Genomic DNA, 25977 nt, shown 5'->3' with positions numbered 1-25977 from the left:
CTCGCCCATCTCTACTCATAGATTCACTCTTAACCACTCGCTCACTCACCCATCTCTACTCACAGATTCACTCTCAGCCACTCGTTCACTCACCCATCTCCACTCACAGATTCACTCCCAACCACTCGCTCACTCACCCATATCTACTCACAGATTCACTCTCAGCCACTCGCTCACTCACCCACCTCTACTCACAGATTCACTCCCAGCAACTCGCTCACTCACCCACCTCTACTCACAGATTCACTCTCAGCCACTCGCTCACTCACCCACCTCTACTCACAGATTCACTCCCAACCACTCACCCATCTCTACTCACAGATTCACTCCCAACCACTCGCTCACTCACCCATCTCTACTCACAGATTCACTCTCAGCCACTCGTTCACTCACCCATCTCCACTCACAGATTCACTCCCAACCACTCGCTCACTCACCCATATCTACTCACAGATTCACTCTCAGCCACTCGCTCACTCACCCACCTCTACTCACAGATTCACTCCCAGCAACTCGCTCACTCACCCACCTCTACTCACAGATTCACTCTCAGCCACTCGCTCACTCACCCACCTCTACTCACAGATTCACTCCCAACCACTCACCCATCTCTACTCACAGATTCACTCCCAACCACTCGCTCACTCACCCATCTCTACTCACAGATTCACTCTCAATCACTCGTTCACTCGCCCATCTAAACTCACAGATTCACTCCCAACCACTCGCTCACTCACCCATCTCTACTCAGATTCACTCTCAGCCACTCGTTCACTCACCAATCTCTAGTCACAGATTCACTCTCAATCACTCGTTCACTCGCCCATCTAAACTCACAGATTCACTCTCAGCCACTCGCTCACTCGCCCATTTCTTCTCACAGATTCACTCTCAGCCACTCGCTCGCTCGCCCATCTCTACTCATAGATTCACTCTTAACCACTCGCTCACTCACCCATCTCTACTCACAGATTCACTCTCAACCACTCGTTCACTCACCCATCTCCACTCACAGATTCACTCCCAACCACTCGCTCACTCGCCCATCTCTACTCGCAGATTCACTCTCAGCAACTCGCTCACTCACCCATCTCTGCTCACATATTCACTCTCAGCCACTCGCTCACTCACCCATCTCTACTCACAGATTCACTCTCAGCCACTCGCTCACTCACCCATCTCTGCTCACATATTCACTCCAAGTAGGGGTGGTGCAGCGTTGAGAACTTGTTCTCAGCGATAGTTATTTAACTATTAACTGAAACGTTTATTTGTTATTTTATCAGGTAAGGCCCCACTGAGTTATGTAGCTCTTTTCAGAAGCGACCTGACTATCACAAATAATAGATCACGAGGAGAAAAAGAGACACCGCAAACTCCAAATATCAGAACAGGCGTCAGGGTCGGGATTGAACCCACGACCTCTTATAAACCAGGCGAGGTAGTTAACATCTCCTAGCCACCGTGATGATGATGAGACAGAAGCAAACTCATAATATACAGCAGGTATCTTTGAGGGTCGTGATCGAACCCACGACCTCCTGTATACCAGGCGAGGTGGTTAACATCTCCTAGCCTCCGTGATGATGATGATGATGAGACAGAAGCAGACTCATAATATACAGCAGGCATCTTTGAGGGTCGTGATCGAACCCACGACCTCCTGTATACCAGGCGACCTCCTGTATACCAGGCGACCTCCTGTATACCAGGCGAGGTGGTTAACATCTCCTAGCCACCGTGGTGATGATGATGATGATGAGACAGAAGCAGACTCATAATATACAGCAGGCATCTTTGAGGGTCGTGATCGAACCCACGACCTCCTGCAAACCAGGCGAGGTGGTTATCATCTCCTAGCCTCCGTGATGATGATGATGATGAGACAGAAGCAGACTCATAATATACAGCAGGCATCTTTGAGGGTCGTGATCGAACCCACGACCTCCTGTATACCAGGCGACCTCCTGTATACCAGGCAACCTCCTGTATACCAGGCGAGGTGGTTAACATCTCCTAGCCACCGTGGTGATGATGATGATGAGACAGAAGCAGACTCATAATATACAGCAGGCATCTTTGAGGGTCGTGATCGAACCCACGACCTCCTGCAAACCAGGCGAAGTGGTTATCATCTCCTAGCCTCCGTGATGATGATGATGATGATGAGACAGAAGCAGACTCATAATATACAGCAGGCATCTTTGAGGGTCGTGATCGAACCCACGACCTCCTGTATACCAGGCGAGGTAGTTAACATCTCCTAGCCACCGTGATGATGATGATGATGAGACAGAAGCAAACTCATAATATACAGCAGGCATCTTTGAGGGTCGTGATCGAACCCACGACCTCCTGCAAACCAGGCGAGGTGGTTAACATCTCCTAGCCACCGCGGGACACATCACCCGCCCTCCCCACACCCCGCAATAGCCACGACCGCGAGCCCTGTGGCTTATCGCTCGTGCCATCAAAGGAGAGCATTATTATTGTTCTTGTTTTTCCCCCAACTTACCCCATCTCGCCCCCTCCTCCGTCTGTAATTAAACCGCGAATCCTCGATCCCCTCGGGCTTTTCGATGTTCCGAACGAGATAGCCGCTGCCTCTGTAATGGGTGTCGCGATGCTCGGTTATTCTTGCGCGGCGGTGCTAACGGAATGACATGGGAGGGACAACCTTCGACTTGACTTCGCCATCTTACAAAACCAATTTTTAAAAAAACCCATGCCTTTTTAGAGTTATTTGGCTGCTGTACATCTCCACGCGATGTTGATGTTGATGAGCCACTCCGTTGAGCTTTCATTTGTGATTTACCAGGTCGCCTCGGCAAAGAGCTACACAGCTCAGTCGGGGCATTAGCTGGTAAAATAAAAACAAATCGTACAAATCGGTCGTGGTGGTGGTGGTTGTGCTGGAGGGGAGCGGTAGTGTAGCGGTTAGCGCGCTACGAAACCGGCGACCCCGAGTTTGATTCCCGCTCGCGGCGAACACTGATGACCATTATCTGAACCGGTCCTGGGGCTTCCCGAGTACCTGGGTGCGGTAAAAACATCACCGGTGGGGAGACAAAGGCGGTCGAGCGTGGTGCTCGCCACCCCAACCCCCTCGTGTGCCGTGTCCTGCCTGCATGCTAGGTGCTACTCGCTAGCAGCAACTTGCCCCAACAGCCCGTTAAGGCTATACGGGGATCTTTGTCTTTTGTTTGGTAGTGCTGCTGCTGGTGGTGGTGGCTTTGATGGTCCGAATACATTCCGGTCCGCGTATTATCGGCGCGCAGTCATCAAAAAGTCACGCAAACATTCTGTGCCAACTCTGTCTGACTTTAAGTCGCTTTAGCGTTAAAATAGTGCGGCGCCAGTTTGCAAATGGCTCGTCTGCAATTCATGGGGGGAAGGTAAAAAAATATATATAATCTAATTATGTGACTCAGTACGAAGATATATTACCGGTGCAAACACTGTGTTAACTCCTTCGCCTGCTATACAGGAGGTTCGTGGGTTATATTTCGACCCCGAAGCCTCCTGCTGTATATTTGGAGTTTGCGTGTCTCTCTCTCTCAACGTGGTCGCGTGGATTTTTCTCCGGGTTCCCCCGGTTTTGCCCTCCTCGTTTAGAAACACGTGCTTCGAGTATTTGGCTGCTATACATTTCCACGTGATAAGCCCCTTGAATGGGCAATCATTTGTGGCCAGGTCGTCGCTCCTCTTGTACCCAGGTAAGGCCCACTTAGCCCACAGCTAAGTGGGCCTTACCTGGGTACAATAACAAAAAAGTTTCGATTAGTTAGCGAGGAGCGCCGATAAAGGAACAGCGACACGACACGAACTCTCGCTCTGCATCGTGGCCAGCAGCAGCAGACATTGGCATCCGGGCTCCTGAACGCGTTCCTCATCATACGCAAGAAGAAGAATCGGCATCAGAACGTTTGTTTAGACTGCGGTTGGAATCCGATGAGCTATGAAGCTCTTTTATTTCACAGATGTCTAGCCAGGGCGGGTCAAAAATGCGACGACTAAGCTACAACAACAACAAACAAACTCCACTGCTGACGATAAATAGTGAACAGAACGAGTGGGCGAACCGATCTGAGGGTCGAGCGGCACACGCCTAACCCACGACATCCTCTTAACCGTGGCCACGAGAGAGCTTCAGTAAAACTTAACGGCTCTAATCGTGGCACCCTCCCCCTCTCCCCCTCTCTCCCTGTGTCTCCCCCTCTCCCCCTCTCTCCCTGTGTCTCCCCCTCTCTCCCTGTGTCTCTCCCTCTCTCCCTGTGTCTCCCCCTCTCTCCCTGTGTCTCTCCCTGTGTCTCTCCCTCTCTCCTCGTGTCTCTCCCTCTCTCCTCGTGTCTCTCGCTCTCTCCCTGTGCCTCTCCTCTCTCCGTGTCTCCCCGTGTCTCCCCTCTCTCCCCGTATCTCCCCCTCTCTCCCTCTCTCCCTGTGTCTCCCCCTCCCCCCCTCTCTTCCCCCGCGTCTCTCCTCTGCTCCTGCTTAAGCTCAACCTCCTCAATATGTCATCGGTGCATGAAGGGTTAAAGAGGTAAAACATTGTGCGGGCCACGGGGTCAAGAGGCGGTGAGACGCACCCCACTGAGAATCCTGGGCTCACATTTGGGTTTAAGCCACCCGCCCCCCCCCCGCAATCACGGTGATCAAACCGGGTTCTCGAGTCTCGCGAGTTGACCGTCTAAACCTGGTCACCAGTGACTCGCATAGAGACTCATAGACTCGCATAGAGACTCATAGACTCGCATAGGGACGCATAGTCTCACATAGACTTATAGACTCGCATAGAGACTCATGTATATACACATAGAGACCCGTAAACTCACATAGAGATCCACCGACTCACATAAACTCATAGATGCACATAGAGACCCATAGACTCACATAGGTACTCATGGACTCAGATAGAGATCCACCGACTCACATAGACTCATAGAAACACATAGAGACCCATAGACTCACATAGGGACTCATAGACTCGCATAGAGATCCACCGACTCACATAGACTCATAGATACACATAGAGACCCATAGACTCACATAGGGGCTCAGACTCACATAGAGATCCACCGACTCACATAAAGATCCACCGACTCACATAAACTCATAGAGACCCATAGACTCACATAGGTACTCATAGACTCAGACAGAAATCCACCGACTCACATAGACTCATAGATACACACAGAGACCCATAGACTCACATAGGTACTCATAGATTTACATAGAGATTCACCGACTCACATAGACTCATATAAACACACAGAGACCCATAGACTCACATAGGTACTCACAGACTTACATAGAGATCCACCGACTCACATAGACTCATAGATACACATAGAGACCCATAGACTCACATAGAGACCCATAGACTCACATAGAGACCCATAGACTCACATAGAGACCCATAGACTCACATAAGGACTCATTGACTCGCATAGAGACCCCATAGACTCACACAGAGACCCGTATAATCACACATAGAGACCCGTATATACTAACACATAGAGACCCGTATAATCACACATAGAGACCCGTATAATCACACATAGAGACCCGTATAATCACACACAGAGACCCGTATAATCAGACACAGAGACCCGTATAATCACACACAGAGACCCGTATAATCACACATAGAGACCCGTATAATCACACATAGAGACCCATATAATCACACATAGAGACCCGTATACTCACATAGAGACCCATATAATCACACACAGAGACCCGTATAATCACACATAGAGACCCGTATATAATCACACATAGAGACCCGTATAATCACACATAGAGACCCGTATAATCACACACAGAGACCCGTATATAATCACACATAGAGACCCGTATACTAACACACAGAGTCCCGTATAATCACACATAGAGACCCGTATAATCACACACAGAGACCCCATAGACTCACACAGAGACCCGTATAATCACACACAGAGACCCGTATAATCACACATAGAGACCCATAGACTCACATAGAGACCCGTATATACTAACACATAGAGACCCGTATAATCACACACAGAGACCCGTATAATCACACATAGAGACCCGTATACTAACATAGAGACCCATAGACTCACATAGAGACCCGTATATACTAACACATAGAGACCCGTATAATCACACACAGAGACCCGTATATACTGACATAGAGACCCATAGACTCACATAGAGACCCGTATATACTAACACATAGAGACCTGTATAATCACACACAGAGACCCGTATATACTGACATAGAGACCCGTATTCTAACACATAGGGTCACCTAGTTCGTAGAGCAGCGTGCTAACCGTATCACCACCGCTCCACACATTTACACAAAAACAAAGATCCCCCATATAGCCTTAATAGACGTTTGGGGCAGGTGATGTTAGCAAGTACCAATGCAGTGCCGGTCGGCGCACGAAAGGGTGGGTGGCCAGCACCACGCCCGGCCGCCTTTGTCTCCCCAGTGGCGATTTTGACTACACACCGCACCAGGTACTCATTTGAGGCTGAGTCGACCTAGGGAACGCCCACGATCGGTTTAGATAATCGTCACTGATGTTGGCCGTGAGCGAGAATCGAACACACACACACACACGCACGAACACATACACATAGCAAACATTTATCCTGCACGCCAAAACATCACTGTATATAAAAACAGAGGGGGGGGGGCGGGGGCACGTGGAGCGGTGGCGCAGTGGTTAGCGCGCTGTGCCGTTAACCCAACGTCACCAGAGTTCTATTCCCGGCCACGGCCAGCATCGGCGGCGAGTGATACCGGAACCGGTTTTGATCTCCCACCTCACCGTGCTGCAGGAGAACCAAGGCAACTGAGACGGCTTCTGCGTTCTCCTTTTTTAAAGCTATGTTGTTTTTTTTTATTTTACTTTACCAGGTGAGGCCTCCACTGAGCGATGCAGCTCTTTTTTTTAAGAAGCTACCTGGCCATCACAAATGACAGCTCAGTGCAGTGGCTTACGATCACGTGGGACGTTTGCAGCAGCCAAATACTCTGAACGCGTGACGATGATTCATTCTAAATGCGGAGGGGAAACCCGGAGAAAAATCCACGCGACCCAGGGGAGAGAAACACCGCAAACTCCAAATATACAGCAGCAGCAGGCGTCAGGGTGAGGATTCAACCCACGACCTCCTGCATACCAGGAGAGGTAGTTAACATCTCATAGCCAACGCGTCGCCCCCCAAATCGCGTGTTCCTCTCTCGTCCCCTGCCTGCTGCATGACCACAGCTGATCCCCAGCGCAGGGTGTATTTAAGAGTTCAAAATAAATACTTGATGGGTCTCTGTGAGTCTATATGTTCGTCTATGGATATCTCAGTCTATGGGTCTCTATGTGAGTCTATGGGTCTCTATGTGAGTCTGTGGGTCTCTATGCGAGTCTATGGGTCTCTATGCGAGTCTATGGGTCTCTATGCGAGTCTATGGGTCTCTATGTGAGTCTATGGGTCTCTATGCGAGTCTATGGGTCTCTATGCGAGTCTATGCGTCTCTATGCGAGTCTATGGGTCTCTATGTGAGTCTATGGGTCTCTATGTGAGTCTATGGGTTTCTATGTGAGCCTATGGGTCTCTATGCGAGTCTATGGGTCTCTATGCGAGTCTATGGGTCTCTATGTGAGTCTAAGGGTCTCTATGTGGGTCTACGGGTCTCTATGTGAGTCTAAGGGTCTCTATGTGAGTCTAAGGGTCTCTATGTGAGTCTAGGGTCTCTATGCGAGTCTAAGGGTCTCTATGTGAGTCTACGGGTCTCTATGTGAGTCTAAGGGTCTCTATGTGAGTCTACGGGTCTCTATGTGAGTCTAAGGGTCTCTATGTGAGTCTATGGGTCTCTATGCGAGTCTATGGGTCTCTATGCGAGTCTATGGGTCTCTATGCGAGTCTATGGGTCTCTATGTGAGTCTATGGGTCTCTATGTGAGTCTATGGGTCTTAGTGCTGTAGCACTGTTGCCATGGGTCCGCTGGTCCAATCCCCCGACCCTCTCTGTAGCCCAACTCCGCCCCCCCCTCCCCTCCAGGTCTGCCCCCCCCCCCCCAATTCTCCTTCTTGGTCGACTGAAAACGTCTGGAAAAACACCCCCAATGGCACGGCCCTCCTGAAAAGGAGTCCTTGGACTCAAAATGTGACATGGGCGCCAAGGTGGCTATGAGATGTTAACAACCTCGCCTGGTATGCAGGAGGTCGTGGGTTAGATCCAGACCCTGACGCCTGCTGCTGTATATTTGGAGTTTGCGTGTCTCTCATCATCATCATCATCACGGTGGCTAGGAGATGTTAACTACCTCGCCTGGCATGCAGGACGTCGTGGGTTTGATCCCGACCCTGACGCCTGCTGCTGTATATTTGGAGTTTGCGTGTCTCTCTCATCAACATCATCACGGTGGCTATGAGATGTTAACTACCTCGCCTGACATGCAGGACGTCGTGGGTTCGATCCCGACCCTGACGCCTGCTGCTGCTGTATATTTGGAGTTTGCGTGTCTCTCTCTCATCATCATCACGGTGGCTAGGAGATGTTAACTACTTCGCCTGGCATGCAGGACGTCGTGGGTTCGATCCCGACCCTGACGCCTGCTGCTGCTGTATATTTGGAGTTTGCGTCTCTCTTTCTCTCTCTCGCTCTCCGTTGTCGCTTTCATTTTTCTCCGGGTCCTCCGGTTTTGCCCCCCACATTAAGAATCAACATCACGCGTTTAGAGTATTCGGCTGCGATACGTCTCCACGTGGTGGTGATGATGATGATGATGCTGATGAGCCACACTTCGTTGAGCTATCATTTGTGGCCAGGTTGCTTCTGACAAAGAGCTCCATAGCTCAGTGGGCCCTGCCTGGTGAAATAAAAAATAGTTCCTAATTTATATTCTTAGTTCTTTCGGTAAAGTCACGTTGAATGGAAACAACAAAATAATAAAATATATAAAAACAATAAAAATTCTCACGACGTTTCGACCATAACACAAACGGTCGTCTTCAGGTGTTGTTTCCCTTCAACGTGACTTTACCGAAAGAACTAAGAATATGAATTACTGCAGTCACGGAAGCTTTAAATCAAAATTTAGTTCCTAATTTAGTTTAGCTTTTTCCTGGATAAATAAGTAATCATCATCGTTCATGGCGTTTGGTAGTGGCTTGAGAAAGAATGTGCAGGTCTTGTACCTTTACCTGTTTACTAATACTCCACAGCCCCGTATTTACACTTCCAATTCTAGAGTTGTAAGCGCGATGAGACATTTGATAAATCAATCGCATTATGTCCCTGATGATGATTAAGATATTGATTACAATGATGATAATGATGATGATATTTTTTTTTATTTAAAGCTTTCGTGACTGCAGTGATTCATATTCTTGGTTCTTTCGGTAAAGTCACGTTGAAGGGAAACAATAAAAATAAAAATAAAAAATAAAAAAATAATTCTATTGTTTGCCTTCAACGTGACTTTACCGAAAGAACCAAGATTATGATTAAGATATTGATTACAATGATGATGATGATTAAGAAATTGATGACAATGATGATGACGTGTGACCGGCCTACGATGACACTGCTGTACACGTGCGTTAAGTGTAGCGCAGTGTGTGTGGAAGATGCTGACAGGAAGGGCCTAGGTTCGATTCCCGACTCGGGCGCATATCCGTGTGGAGTTTGCGTCTCTCCCTGTTCTCCGTCGGGGTTTTCACTCTTCTCCGATTTCCTCGCAGAGTAAACGCAACAAAACACGCACGCGCACACAATGTCACCGATATTAGCCACAACATTCCAATGCCACATTAATTACTCCGAATCTTACTCAAATAGAGTCTCGCGCGCGCACACACACACACAAACAGCAGCAGCGGCGGCGGCGGCGGCAAGCAAGCAAGCAGGCAGAGCAGAATACGTGGCAGGACCCTGCTGAAAGAAATCCGAGTCTTTGAGACTTTCCAACAAAGCAAGCGACAAAGTCGCCTGTGGCCTGCGCCTATGATGAGGCACAGTGACCCGGCAGAGACATCAGAGGACGAGAGCGAGCCCTCATCCGCTATCTCAAAACACGCGCCCGCACATGCCTCCTGCACTCTGGGACATACCACAGGGCGGTTCTGCAGTAGGCAACGGGTGACTTGCGCCGGCTCGTTTGACCGGTACAGATAGCGAGAGCCGCAGCATTTTTGTAAGAACATTGCAGTACATTATATATGTGTGTGTGTGTGCGCGTGCGTGTGTGCGTGCGCATGTGTGTGTTTGGTACCACCGTGACGCGCTTCGCAGTAAGCGAGGTAGGGGGTCGCGCGCGCGAGACGTTCGCTCGTCGTCCAAGTGTGTCGACTTGGGAGCCGCGTCTCGGCTCTTCGAGAGGACTGCTGTGTGATGACGAACTCCATTAAGGGCCCACCGCACTGTTGCCGTCCATTGAAATATTGAGGAGGGAGGGTTATTTTTTTTTTACCGAATTCGATTTAAACATAATAAAATAATTTGGTTCTTTTTGTTTGTTGTTGTTGTTGTTATTTTGCCAGCCCTCCTGGTCTATCTATCTCGAGACTTTTTTTTTTAAGCTTTAAAGTGTCACGACCGGCGGGATTGAAGTCGAGTGCACGGGTAAGTTTACATATGCATACATACACATTGCGTGATGAGAGAGTCCAACCCGTGTTGCGGCTGTGATCGCAGTGGTTCAACGGAGGAGAGAGAGCAAATACTTAAAAACACTTTACTTTGAGCCCTTTGTCAATCCACCGCTGGGAGAGAGTCTCCAACTATGCTGCTGGGGGGTGCGGTCGGGGTGTTTGACCATACTTCACCACGCTGGTCAAGGTGGGTGTGCAGGAGGCCGTCCGAGTTATTTACTTCGCCAGCCGTGGCCGGGAGTTGAACTGCCATGCCGCCGGGTTCGTATCGCGAAGCGCTCACCACAGGCGCCTCGGCTCCACCCCCCAGTGAGTGGCAATTCCGAGTTAGAAGGCAAACAATCACGAAGACGACGACGATGATGATGGTTAAATGATTAATCTTATTTACTTCATTTCATTTACAACGACTGCTGCCGCAAGTGGCCCAATAGATCGCGCACCCGACTCGCGGCCCACAGCTCGCCGGCTCGAACTCCCGATGCGGGGAGTGCAACAATGCGCAACGCTTCTCCACCCACCACCCACCCACTACCCACCCACCATCCACCACCCACCCACTACCCACCCACCATCCACCACCCACTCACCACCCACCCACCGCCATCCATCAGCCACTCACCACCCACCCACCACCCACCCATCATCCACCCACCACCCACCCACCATCCAACCACCCAACATCCACCCACCCACCATCCACCCACCCACCACCCACCATCCACCACCTACCCACGACCCACCCACCACCCACCCACCCAGCACCTCGAACCGCGTCTCTGTGTATCGCTATGTATTTCTATGTCTCTCTGTATCGCAATGTATCTCTGTGCGTCTCTATGTATCGCTATGTATTTCTATGTCTCTATGTATCGCTATGTATTTCTATGCCTCTCTGTATCGCAATGTATCTCTGTGCGTCTCTATGTATCGCTATGCATTTCTATGTCTCTATGTATCGCTATGTATTTCTATGTCTCTATGTATCGCTATGTATCTCTATGTATCGCTATGCCTCTCTATGCATCGCTATGTATCGCTATGTATCTCTATGCATCTCTATGCATCTCTATGTATCTCTATGTATCTCTATGGGCGTTACTAGACGGTCCATAATTTGGATTGCTCGTCCGCAGTCGCGCACTGCTGTGACCCGCGTCTTTAATTTGTCTCCGTGCGTCTCTACGTATCGCTCTGCACGTTGAACTTCCTTCGCACCGTACGTTAGCCAACCGCGCTAATCTGGAGGAGGTGGGAAGACGCCGCCCTCGTCGAGGGACGGGCCCTGCCTGCGACGTGGCAAACACGGAACTCTCTCGCGTTACATTCACTGACCCTGGAACTTGATCGATGTCTGTTTAGAACCCCTGCACATTTTAGCACGCATGGTTCGCGATGAGGAGGGAGAGAGGGGCGGGCGGGCGGGGTGGGGGTGGGTGGGAAAAATAACAAGGATATGCCCTTTGCCGGAGGCATGTTTATGCCGCCTATGTTTTTATGCATTCCCAACGTGGATCAAGCGCGAAGGCCCAACAGGGGAACAGCCGCCGCTGCTGCTGCTGCTGAATCGCACCGAATCTTGAGTCTGCGTGTGCGTGCGCGTGCGTTTGGGGAGCGGTGGTGCAGTGGGTTAACGCGCTGTGCGCTACGAACCCGGCTGACCCGAGTTGGAGTGCCCGCTCACGGCCACCCACGCCAGTGACGACAACTTGAAGCGGTTCTGGGCCTCCCCCCCACCCCCCTAGGTAGACTCAGCCTCAAATGAGTACCTGGTGCGGTGTGTAAACATCGCGACGGGGGAGACAAAGGCGGTCGGGCGTGGGTGTTGTCCGCCCACCAATTTGTGTGCCGTGCCGGCCTTCATCGATGCTCGCTAACAGCACTTGCCCTAACATTCTGTTAAAGGATATACGGGGGAACTTTGGATGCGTGTTCTCGCCAACAGCACTTGCCACGAAGCCTCTCGGGGGATCTTTATATTTGTATGTGGTGGGAGGGGGGGGGGGTCACTGGCGTTGGCCGCGAGCGGGAATCGAACTCGGGTTGCCGGGTTCGTAGCACACAGCGCGCTAACCGCTCCACTTACCGCGAGACAGACACAAAGATACAAACACACTCAGACACACCGCCAATCGTCACTAAGTGGCGGAGACGTAACCACGACGCTTGTGCCGGGCTAGGTGCACTTTGAGGCCACGTGAAGTGTCGAACGCTCGCTGGCAGGAGGTCACGGGACAGACCCAGCAGGTGCCACGGGTCGTCGACTGACTGAGATGAGATGAGTGGCCGATGCACCACCTGTGCCCCCTCTACCGTGCCAACTTTTGCTGCGTTTTAGCTGCCCGGAGCTTCACTCGTTGCTGTGAGCGTCGCTCCTCCGCCCTCCGTTGTTGCTGCCTGGTGAGCAGCGTCATTCACGAGCCTCCTCCACAGAGGCCGATCTTGACACCGCTGGTACCAGCCATCGGCAAGTCCACTCAGCTCCACGTCCTCCTGTACCACATCACTCCATCTCCTCTCCAGCCGGTCCCACGCCCGTTTAGCCCCCTCGATCCGGCCGAACAAAAGCTGTTTAATCTTGATTTGAAGCTTTCGTGACTGCAGGAATCCATACTCTTTGGTTATTTCGCTAAAGTCACGTGGGTAGAAACATAATAATAGATCACGGCGTTTCGATCGCAACACGAGCAATCGTCATCAGGTGGGACATCAGGTGGGAAAACCAAAAGCTGTTTCGGCATGCGGTGGCTGGGTATGCAGGCTACATGACCCAGCCAATGCAGCCTTGCCTGCCGGAGGATCTCACGGATGGGACTTTGTCCAGATCTTTCAAGGATTTGTGAGCTCATCACACAATCCAGCCTGGTTAAACCCAGGATGGATCGTAGGCAGGCCAGCCTGAATGGTGTGTAAACATCGCCAGGAATCACGCAGATTAGAAACACCCAGACACACACACAGAAACAGATTGCCTCTTTATTTAAGCTGGAAAGTCCCATCGAGCTAAGCAGCTCTGCTAGGACAGCAGTTACAGCAACTACACTGAGTTACATAGACATCCATAGAGTTACATGGAGACTCGTAGGATGACGCAGAGATCCATAGAGTTACATAGAGACCCATAGAGTTACATAGAGATCCATAGAGTTACATAGAGATCCATAAAGTTACATAGAGATCCATAGAGTTACATAGCGACCCATAGAGTTACATGGAGACTCGTAGGATGACGCAGAGATCCATCGAGTAACATAGAGACCCATAGAGGTACATATACTCATAGATTGATGCAGATATTCATCGTAGATACCCAAATGGCTGCATATAGTCTCGTCAAGTGACATAGATCCACAGCGTTACAACGAGACCCAGAGAATGACATAAAGATCTATAGAGTTGCATGGAGACCCATGGGGTTGGAAAGAGATCCATAGAGTTAGAAAGAGACTCAGAGACCCCACAGCCCAAGATCGGCGGCGGCGGTGGTGGCAGTCCCAGGCCATTGCGGGGCGAGAATGCGCAAATGAATAAGTGGCAAAAGCGACAGATTATTGACACAAAAGCCATGCCAGCGCTTACTACAAACAGAACAAACACAAAATAAACACTGCTTACATACGAATCAACAAGTATCAAAAATCCAGCCTCAGACGCGTGTCTAAATAAACCGAGAAACACAGAAATGCACACAGAGACACACGCATACACACACATACATACACACACATACACACATAAAGACATACACACAGAGACACACACACATACACACATAGACACACGCATAAAGACATACACACAGAGACAAACAAAGACAAAGATCCCCCATATCGCCTTAACAGACTGTAGGGGCAAGTGCTGTTAGCGAGCACCTATAAAGGCCGGCACGGCACACGAGGGGGCGAGTGGCCAACACCAGGCCCGACCGCCTTTGTCTCCCAAGTGACGATGTTTACACACCGCACCAGGTACTCATTTGAGGCTGAGCCGACCTAGGGGAGGCCCAGGACCGGTTCAGATAATCGTCACCGGTGATGGCCGTGAGCGGTAATCGAATCCGGGTCGCCAGGTTCGTAGCGCAGCGCGCTAACCACTACACTACTGCTCCCCACTAATATCTGTGTCGTGGTGTAACACCACGCGGTGTAACACCACGTGGTGTTATTTCACGCGAACAACTTTATTTTTCTCCTGTGTCACTTTTATTCGAACAGAACTCCTCGCGTTCAACGTCACGTGACTCCATCGCAACTCTCTCTCACTCTCCTAGCCTCTCCACTGCTAGCCTGTGCTCTCACTCCCCTAGCCTCTCCACTGCTAGCCTACTCTCTCACTCTCCTAGCCTCTCCACTGCTAGCCTGTTCTCTCACTCCCCTAGCCTCTCCACTGCTAGCCTGATCTCTCACTCTCCTAGCCTCTCCACTGCTAGCCTGTTCTCACTCTCCTAGCCTCTCCACTGCTAGCCTGTTCTCTCCCTCACACTCCTAACCTCTCCACTGCTAGCCTACTCTCTCACTCTCCTAGCCTCTCCACTGCTAGCCTGTCTCTCACTCACTCTCCTAGCCTCTCCACTGCTAGCCTGTTCTCTCTCTCACTCTCCTAGCCTCTCTACTGCTAGCGTGTTCTCTCTCTCTCTCACTCTCCTAGCCTCTCCACTGCTAGCCTGTTCTCACTCTCACTCTCCTAGCCTCTCTACTGCTAGCCTGTTCTCTCTCTCACTCTCCTAGCCTCTCCACTGCTAGCCTGTTCTCTCTCACTCTCCTAGTCTCTCTACTGCTAGCCTGTCTCGCTCTCACTCCTAGCCTCTCTACTGCTAGCCTGTTCTCTCTCTCTCACTCTCCTAGCCTCTCCACTGCTAGCCTGTTCTCTCCCTCACTCTCCTAGCCTCTCCACTGCTAGCCCGCTCTCCCTCACACTCCTAGCCTTTCCACTGCTAGCCTGTTCTCTCACTCTCCTAGCCTCTCCACTGCTAGCCTGCTCTCTCACCCTCCTAGCCTCTCCGCTGCTAGCCTGTTCTCTCTCTCACTCTCCTAGCCTCTCCACTGCTAGCCTGCTCTCTCTCTCACTCACTCTCCTAGTCTCTCCACTGCTAGCCTGCTCCCTCTCTCTCACTCACTCTCTTAGCCTGTCCACTGCTAGCCTGTTCTCTCACTCACTCTCCTAGCCTCTCCACTGCTAGCCTGTTCTCTCTTTCACTCTCTTAGCCTGTCCACTGCTAGCCTGCTCTCTCTCTTAGCCTGTCCACTGCTAGCCTGCTCTCTCTCTTAGCCTCTCCACTGCTAGCCTACTCTCTCTTAGCACTGCTAGCCGACTCTCTCTCACTCTGCTAGCCTGTCTGCCACACTCGGCTCACTCCGCTCTCTCTCTCTTTCTCACTCTGCTAGCCTCTTACTATATACACTCTGCTAGCCTCTCCACTGCTAGCCTATTACTATACTCTGCTAGCCTCTCACTATATGCTCTGCTAGCTCCTCCACTGCTAGCCTTGCGCGCACTCACACTTAGGATTCCGCTAGCTTTTCTACCGCTAGCTTCTCTACTGCTAGGCTGTCTACCCTCGCCTCTCCAACCTCGCCCTTGCCTCAAGTGGGGGATCAGCCATCACCGCTGGAGAGGACGCGGGGTGGCGAGCGGGGCCTTGGACTCCTCTTGTGTTCACTCTTCTCTTCACTCCAACCAACTAAACTCCCTGCCTCGCACGTTGCCGTATTCATCCTGCTCCTCATTAAAAGCCCTAATTAAGCTGACGCCCTCCCGTCGCCTCTCGCACGTGACTTCTCCCGCTATCGCCTCGACTTGCAGACTCCGAGGCGCCTACACCGTGTCTGCATTTGCAGCCAGCCAATCACCGCTATGCATTCTAATTGTTCGTCTCTCTCTCTCTGGATTGCTCTCTCACTGCACCTATTTGCCCCTGACGTGACGTCACTGCCCGCGGCTCACACGTGCATGCACACTGTTTGCAAAACCCCACGCCCGTTACTCCACTACATATACACACACACACACACGTGTACTGTTCGTGTGTGTGTGTGTAGCCAACCGTACTAATAGGAGGTGCGGGGGAAGGACAACAAGCTAAACACAAAAAAGCAGTGTCTAAATAAAAGTTTCCAATCTAGATGATTTAGAAGTGCGTAGCTCCATTGGCTTCCTAATATCGAAAAGAAGAGCGTTCCAGACGGGCCGCCGAAGCGCATCCGAACGCACGCGATGCAGTGCGCGAGTCTATGGCTAGACATACCCGGTAACACACAGAGACACACAATAAAAACAACAACCACCATTCGCCACTAAGTGGCGGTAACATCACCACGGCGCTTGTGCCAGGTTATGTGCACCTTGAAGCCACGTGAAGAGTCGAACGCCCGCTGGCAGGAGGTCACAGGGCAGACCCAGATGCCACAGGGAGACTGACTGAGATGACTGGCTGATGCACCACCTGTGCACCCCTAATGTGCCAACTTGCTGTGCTTTAGCCACCTGGCGCTCCACTCATTGTTGTAAGCGTCGCTCATTGTTGTAAGCGTCACTCCTCCGCCCTCCGTTGTTGTTGGAGTGTGACTACCTCCAACTGCCCAGTAGCGTCCTTCATGAGCCTCCTCCACAGAGGCCGATCTTGACACCGCTGGTACCAGTCATTGGCAAGTCCACTCAGCTCCACATCCTCCTGTACCACATCACTCCATCTCTTCTCTAGCCTGTGCCATGCCCATTGAGCCCCCTCGATCCAGCCGAATAAAAGCTGTTGAGGCATGCGGTGGCTCGGCATGCGGGCTACATGGTCCAGCCAACGCAGCCTTTCCTGCCGGAGGAGCTCATTGATGGGACTTTGTCCAGATCTTTCAAGGATTTGTGAGCTCCTCACACAATCCAGCCTGGTTAAACTCAGGATGGATAGTAGGCAGGTCAGCCTAAATGTTTCTAACCGAGGAAGATCTTCCAATAGTGGGGTCCACGTTTCGCAAGCGTAGAGAAGGGAGAGAAGACCTGAAGCTTCATGCGGAGCGACAGACCAGGTAGCTTCCACACAGCATTACGCAACTGATGAAAAGATAATGCCGCTCAACTGATTCGGAGTAAGACCTCTGCTGTTAAACCGGAGCCGGTCATGAGCACACTGCCCAGGTACGGGAAACTCTCCACTCTCCACAACTGCCCTATCACCAATTGGGAGTTGTGGGGGTGGAGTGTCCGATGGTACAAAATACTCAGGCAGGTGCTTAGTTTTGGTGGGGCTGATGATAAGGCCCCACCTCTTAGTGGCAAACTCCAGGTTCAGCAGCAGCACCTCCAACTCCTCCTCTGAGTGACCAGCAATTACCAGATCATCGGCATACATAACATAGTTGAGCAATAGGGAGCTATCCCTTGACCACACCCAGGCATCGATCAGCCTCCCATTGTATCTGTACCAGTTATAAATTCCTCCGGTACAGCTATTGAAGGTTTCACAAACAACGTGGTCGGAATAGATGTTAAATAATGTGGGAGCCAGAGGACATCCCTGTCGCACCCCAAGGTGTACAGGGAATGGCTCTGACTCCCGGCCACGTAGTTTTACCGGGGCCCGCTCACCATCATGAAGGTCCTTAATGATTGTGACCAGAGGGTCAGGAACTCGGAAAGCACAAAGAACTACCCAGAGCCCAGGCCTACTGATGGTATCATAGGCCTTGATCAGGTCAATAAAGCAGAGATGTAGGTCTTGTTGGAATTCCCTACACCTTTGCTGTAGCAGACGGACAGAAAATATGGCATCTGTGCAGGACTGCCCTTTCCTGAAACCACATTGGGGCTCTGCAAGCCTTTCCTCAGCGTGCCTAGCAAGGCGATGTTGAATAATCCTTGCCAGGACCTTTCTCGGCACACTGAGGAGTGAGATGCCCCGCAGTTGTTACAGTCTGTGCCGTCCCCCTTCTTAAATAGGGAGGCCACCAGGGCATCCGTCCAGTCCTGCAGAACCCATCTAGTGGTCCAGACTCTTGTTATGATGTCATGTAGGGCAGTCTGTGCACAAACGCCACCCTCCCTCAGCATTTCGCTTGGGAGATCATCTCTGCCCGGTGCCTTTCGTTTTCTCAGACTCTGGATCGCCTTCAGTACTTCCTCAACAGATGGCACCTTAGCCAGGCACTCACAGGGGGTGACTTCTTCCAATATTTGAGGCACCGCAGCCTCGGCAGGGTCATCCTCACTTTGTCCCATGTTGTTATTCAGGCTGAGGGATGTCCCCTCCCCCAGGACCTCACAGAAATGCTCAGCAAATCTGCGAACCCAAAGTAGCCTGGGGCTTACAGCTTCCAACACCTCACTGCCATGCTCCCACTCCCCCTTCATTCTTTTGTTCAGAAGAAGAACCACTCCCTGTTGTTTGGGAGTCTCCTGCTCCGAGAAGAGGACTGTCCACCCCTCATGGTGGCAGGAGCCAGAGCCAGTCGGCCGGACCTCCTGAATGCCACAGAGATCCAGGCGGTACCGGTCCAGCTCCCGACAGAGGAGTGGCAGCCTCTCCTCCACAGTGAGCATTCGAACATTCCACGTGGCCATCCGTAGAGGCTTTTTGTTGTTTCTGGAGTAGCCCCGAGGGTAAGGATTCAGTCTCCTGGCTCTGCCAAATGGGGTTTGGTCAGGAGACGTCATAGACGTCTGTCCCCCGGGGCCTCCGGCACAAGCTTATTAATTAAAATTTTCCGTCATGGTTTAGCGGTAATTAATTGAAGGTGGAGGGGTGACCAGTCCCTCACACCCATCCTTAGCCCCCTTTTGGCCGCTGGGGTGGTCACAAATGCCATGAGGGGAAAGGCCAATCGGAATTGGTCCTCCCCCCACAGCAATGCCCACAACAGCGTTGCCCGTCCGGCACCACGAGGAAGTAGGGGGTTGTTTTGCCCGACTAGAGACACACACACACGTAGAGAAAGACATACACACAGAGACACACACAAAACGACATATACACATACATACATATAGAAAGAGATATATACACGTACATACACACAGACACACACATAGAAAGGGACGTATACACATATAAATATACATATACACGTACAGTAGGACGGATCCAGGTTATTGTATATTTTACAGCGTGTACATGATTCACGACGTTTAAATGTCACTGGTTCTATTCATGCCGTCAAAACTCGATTTACGTCGCAGCTTCCGACACGACTCTGAAGGTTTCCGATGTGGCTTCGGCGCTTTTGCTCTTCTCAAGGGGGTTTTTTTCGCGTTGTTTTTCTCTTGCCGAACCCCCCCCCCCACCCCTGTTAAACACGACCTATGGAAAGAGAAAAAAAAACGCAACAACATCGTCAAGTGGCGTTTCTCCTGTTTGTACTATGGGAAAACGGGCTCGTTATACGACGGGAGTTCCATGGATTTATTGTGTCGTAAAACGGGGATCTCCGGTATATACTTTATTATCGTATAAGACAAAGAACCACCGTATAGCCTTGGACTGGCTTTTAGGGCAAGTGCTGTTAGCGAGCACCTATGAAGGACGGAACGGCACACGAGCGGGTGGGTGGCCAGCACCACACCCGGCCGCTTTTGTCAACCCCGCAACTCAATTGAGGCTGAGTCGACCAAGGGAAGGCCCAGGACTAGTTCAGATAATCGTCACCGGTGTTGGCCGTGGCCAGGGATTGAGCTCGTATTGGCGGGTTCGTAGCGCTAACCGCTACTGCATACACACACGTACACTCGAGCATGTGTGTGTGTACGCGTGTGTATGTGTGTGTACTCGTGTGTGTGTACGCCTGTGTGTGTACGCACGTGTGTGTGTGTACGTGTTTGCGTTGAGCGGTAGTGTAGTGGTTAGCGTGGAGCGGTAGTGTAGTGGTTAGCGCGCTGCGCTACGAGCCCGGCCTCCCAAGTTCGATTCCCGCTCACGGGCAACACCCAGTGACGATTATCTGAAACGGTCGTGGGCCTCCCCTAGGTCGACTCAGCCTGAAATGAGTACCTGATGCGGGAGACAAAGGCGGCCGGGCGTGGTGCTGGCCACCCACCCCCTCGTGTGCCGTTCCGGCCTACACAGGTGTTCGCTAACAGCACTTTCCCCAACAATCTGTTCAGGCTATACGGGGGATCTTTGTCTTTTGTACGCGCGTGTGTGTGACACTGACTGCGCGACGGGCAGAACGTTTGACAGCAATTATGGTCGATGAAACGTTTATTTTTAATAAAGGGAACTGGAAGGAATCATGGTTATTAATCTGCCAGAGACAGGGACAAAACAAAGATCCCCCGTATAGCCTCTAACAGACTGCTGGGGCAAGTGCTGTTCTCGAGTAGCACCTATGAAGGCCGGCACGGCACACGTGGGTGTGGTGTGTTAAACACCACACCCGGCCGTCTTTATCTCCCCACTGCTGTTGCTTACACACCGCACCCTGGTAACTCGTTAAATGCGTGCGAGACGTCGGACCGGTTCAGATATTCCGCACCAGTGTGGTGCCGCGTCGTGAGCTGGGGTCAAACCTGGGTCGTCTGGTTCGTAGCGCAGTGCCCTAACCACATCGCCACCGCTCCTCCTCCCCGCCCACACTCACAAAATCCCCGCAGTCTCTGGAGAACTTCTGGCAAGGGTACAAAAATGCGACGCGTTCCAAATGAAAGAAGCCCACCCGGTGGCGCGGCCCCGCCACGGAGTGCGCAGGCGGTGCAACTGCGCCGGTTGCCCACCACAAGATGCAGGGGGCCCAGGGTCGAGAGGACACCCCGGGCAAAGGGTGGCTCAATGCCAACCGTGCTGACACCACGGAGACCCATAGACTCACGCATAGAGGCCCATCGACTCGCACAAAGAGACCCATAGACTTGCATAGAGACTCGTATACTCAAACATAGAGACCCATAGACTCACGCAAAAAGGCCCATCGACTCGCACAAAGACACCCATAGACTTTCATAGAGACTCGTATACTCAAACATAGAGACCCATAGACTCGCGCAAAGAGGCCCATCGACTCGCACAAAGAGACCCATAGACTTTCATAGAGACTCGTATACTCAAACATAGAGACCCATAGACTCACGCATAGAGGCCCATCGACTCGCACAAAGAGACCCATAGACTTTCATAGAGACTCGTATACTCAAACATAGAGACCCATAGACTCACGCAAAGAGGCCCATCGACTCGCACAAAGACACCCATAGACTTTCATAGAGACTCGTATACTCAAACATAGAGACGCATAGACTCACGCAAAGAGACTCATACACACACATAGAGACCCATATACTTACATAGATACCCATATAGTTACAAAGATGCCCATATACTCACACATAGAGACCCATCGACTTACATAGAGACTCATATACTCACACATAGAGACCCATAGACTCCCACATAGAGACCCATATACTCACATAGCGACCCGTAAACTCACGCGGATAGAAACCCTATACTCCCAGGGAGTATGCTGTCAACCTGCCCAGCTTCAGTTCGATTTTCGGCCACGGCTAACATCAGTGGCGAGTGATATCGGGCAACCCCTGAGCACCCCTCTATTCAGCTTCTTCACGGACCCGCACTTAACCGGCAGGGTGAAGTATGGTCAAACAGCCCACATGACTGATGCGTCGTGGGGAGACCTTCACCCAGCAGTGGATTGACAAAGTGATCGTGGAATAATTAAAGTGTTATATTCTTATTTCTGTGTTGTTCTCTCTCTCACTTCCCATTCCCTCATTCCCTATCTTCCCCGATGCCACCACGACTACCACCACCACCACCACCACACTACCATCAATACGACCACCGCTATCAACACCACCACCACCGCTATCAACACCACCACCACCATGGACACGTGCTGACACCACAACCACCATCGCCAAAATCACCATCGTCCCCGTCACCTCCACCACCTCCACCCTCCTCCTTGCAGAAGCGCTGGCATAGCCCTCCTCCACCGCCGTAGCGATGGAAGGGAGCGTCGAGCAGGGCGGCCGGTGGCTCGGACACCCCCACGGGCCCTCTGCGTCGCTCGCCCCGGGGCAGCACCACCACCACCACCACCACGGCCACCACGGCGTGGAGTCCAACCTAGGCCACGGCGGCTACGGGGCCGAGTCCGGGGCGGCCGGGCAGCTCATGCCGGCCGACGAGCTGGACGCCTTCCTCAACCACCTGGACGGTCCGGGGGCCCCCGTGCACGGGCCCTACTACGCCGCAGCGCCCGGCGCTCGCCTCCACGGCTACCGGCAGGCCCACGGTACGCTTGTGGGCGAGCCACTGTGGCTATGAGATGTTAACTACCTCGCCTGGTATGCAGGAGGTCGTGGGTTCGATCCCGACCCTGACGCCTGCTCTATATTTGGAGGTGGCGGTGTCTCTCTCTCTCTCTCTCATCATCATCACGGTGGCTAGGAGATGTTAACTACCTCGCCTGGTATACAGGAGGTCGTGGGTTCGATCCCAACCCTGACGCCTGCTCTATATTTGGAGGTGGCGGTGTCTCTCTCTCTCTCATCATCATCACGGTGGCTAGGAGATGTTAACTACCTCGCCTGGTATACAGGAGGCCGTCGGTTCGAATCCGACCCTGACGCCTGCTTTATATTTGGAGGTGGCGGTGTCTCTCTCTCTCATCATCATCACGGTGGCTAGGAGATGTTAACTACCTCGCCTGGTATGCAGGAGGCCGTGGGTTCGAATCCGACCCTGACGCCTGCTTTATATTTGGAAGTGGCGGTGTCTCTCTCTCTCTCTCCCCGTGGTCGCGTGGATTTTTCTCCGTGGTCCTCCGGTTTTTTCTATCCACAGTTAGAATCGGCAACAACCGCTCAGGGCATTTGGCTGCTATAAATGTATACTTGATGACAAACCGCCACTTCGTTGAGCAATAATTAGTGATAGCCAGGTCGCTTCTCAAAAAGAGCTAAATTGCTCAGTGGGGCCTTAACCTGGTAAAATAGAAATGAATAGTCGTGATACCTTCTCTGTATGTTCTTCCCACGTGACACCGTCACCTCCTGGATCATGATCCCATCCCCGTCTCTCTCTCTCTCTCTCTCGCCGCCTCTCGTATCGGAGGGAGCGTGCGTGCGCGCTGTTCAATAATGCGCGCACGGACGGAGCTTGGGGTGGCATTCACGCCGGCTGACAGTCACGCAGCCCCGGGCGTTTCAGGGAGGGATGAGGCTCCGGGAGAGATCGTCGGCGTGAAATGTGCTCAGACGCCGAGAGCGTGCTCGGCGTCTGCGTCTGCGTCTGCGGACGTCCCGCGCGGCTGCGCGTCGGATCATCCCGCGCGAGCTCTTGTGTCGCGTGGGACAAAAATAATCGACGCGTTCCGCAAGTTCGACTGCACCCCCCCCACCACCACCACCACCCCCAACAACAATAACTACCCCACCCTCATCTTCTTTGGGTCTTTCGGTACAGTCACGTAGATAGGTTCATAGACGTTTTTTGTTTTTCTTGGAACCTATCTACGTGACTTTACCGAGAGACCCAAAGAATATGAATTCCTGCAGTAACGAAAGCCTTAAGTCAAGATTATTACCCAACCCACTTTAGAGGACGAAACGCGTGTGTGTACATTTGGGTGACGTTTCGGGCAATGGCACTACTTTATGGCAGGGCCATTGCTGTGACTAAAGTTAACGGTGAAAAGAAAATGCACGCGCCGTCGTTGACGGATGCGCGAGTTCGTCTGTCGATGACTGAGCTGCAACGGAAGCAGCACCGTGCAGTCGTGGTTCTAAACGTGTGAATCCGCCGATGTAAAATAATGTACGATATAATTGAAATCCATATGGTAGCCTGGAACGATATGAAAGCACTTTGCAAACTCCCTGATGGTGCACAATGCGGGTTTACGAGAGGAGCCGGGGGGCTGATGACGTCTCGCGTGCAGAGCGTCCGCTGAATTTTGTTTTAATTCGCTTGCGGTTACTTAGCAGCTGGTTAGGATAACTCACGAAGCGGGCGATTGGTTAGGATATTGACGTTCATTGTTCACACGGTGATTACTCAGAACCACGTTGGGTCAGGCAAGGGAGCTACTCGGTTTGAGACAAAATTCAACAAAGTGGGGGGGGGGGGGGGGCACTACAGTAGCCGACAAAGTCTGAGAACCGGAGCTGAATGGCGCAGAGCCACGGGCACACGCGGAGTCCGAACTCCCGGCGAAGACGAACAGCGAGCGCCCCAAGCTGTGAATGGAACAGGGGCAAGCGAAGAGTGAGAAGGTGGAGGTAGGCAAGGACTAATTAATTTAAACTATTTTTTTTATTCCACCAGGTAAGGCCCCACTGTGAGCTGCTATGTGACTTTTTCAGAAGCGACCTGAATCTCACTAATTCTAAGTCAACGAAGTGGATCATTTTTTTTTCCTTGTTTTAAAGCTTTCGTGACTGCAGGGATTCATATTCTTGGTTCTTCCGGTAAAGTCACCACGTAGAAGGGAAATAATGAAATGATAAAAATAAAAAATACAATTCTCAAGATGTTTCGATTGCAACACAAGCAATCATCATCAGGTGTGAAAACCACAGCATCATCACCTGATGATGATTGCTTGTGTTGCAATCGAAACGTCGTGAGAATTTTATTGTTTTTATTTTTATTATTTTATCATTTCCCTTCTACGTGACTTTACCGAAATAACCACGAACATGTATGAAGTGTCTTCTTGGTTCTTTCGGTAAAGTCACGTAGAAGGGAAATAATAAAATAATGAAATAAAATACTAAAATTCTCACGACGTTTCGGCCACAACACAAGTGGCCTTCTTCAGGTGAAGAAGCAGGTCTATCAAGAAGACAGAACTTGAATGAAACGCTGTCAAGCAAGGACCGCGCCTTTTGAAACTTTGTCGGGCGGAGTTGAATTAGCCCCCCTCCCTCCCCTGCTCCGGAGGTGGGGCTGGTAACATGCTAATTCAACTCCGCCCACACAGTTTCAAAAGACGCGGTCCTTGTTTGACAGCGTTTCATTCAAGTTCTGTCTTCTTGATAGGATAGACCTGCTTCTTCACCTGAAGAAGGGCACTTGTGTTGTGGCCGAAACGTCGTGAGAATTTCATTATTTTATTTCATTATTTTATTTCCATTCTACGTGACTTTACCAGAGGATGAATCCCTGCAGTCACGAAAGCTTTAAATCGAAATGTATGAAGTGGCTCATCATCAATATCATCACGTGGAAATGTATAGCAGTAGCCAAATATCCTAAACGCACTTTGATTCTAAATGTCGAGGGAAAACCTGTAGGACACGGCACCCATGCACCAAACAGGGAGAGAGATGTCCGAACTCCAAATTTGCAAGCATCAGTAAGGAGATTGAACCCCGGCGAGGTAGT

The 25977-nt window shown here is 51.3% G+C and overlaps 1 protein-coding gene across 2 annotated transcripts in view; it reads left to right on the top strand.

Moving 5' to 3' along the window:
- LOC116951245 (GATA-binding factor 2-like) overlaps positions 1-25977 on the top strand; it is a 79670-nt gene that overhangs the window by 19688 nt on the left and 34005 nt on the right. For both annotated transcript variants that reach the window (XM_032969741.2, XM_076073483.1), the window contains exon 2: positions 22556-22882. In XM_032969741.2, coding sequence (XP_032825632.1) covers positions 22591-22882 — 292 coding nt within the window. In that variant the 5' untranslated portion in view covers positions 22556-22590. The remainder of the gene's footprint in view (positions 1-22555; positions 22883-25977) is intronic.

This window comes from Petromyzon marinus, chromosome 42, assembly GCF_048934315.1.
Source record: "Petromyzon marinus isolate PM22_M1 ecotype Great Lakes invasive population chromosome 42, UKy_Petmar_22M1.pri1.0, whole genome shotgun sequence".
In the NCBI taxonomy this organism is placed as follows: domain Eukaryota; kingdom Metazoa; phylum Chordata; class Hyperoartia; order Petromyzontiformes; family Petromyzontidae; genus Petromyzon; species Petromyzon marinus.
Note: the sequence above shows the minus strand (reverse complement) of the source record. Positions and strands in the feature narration are given on the sequence as shown.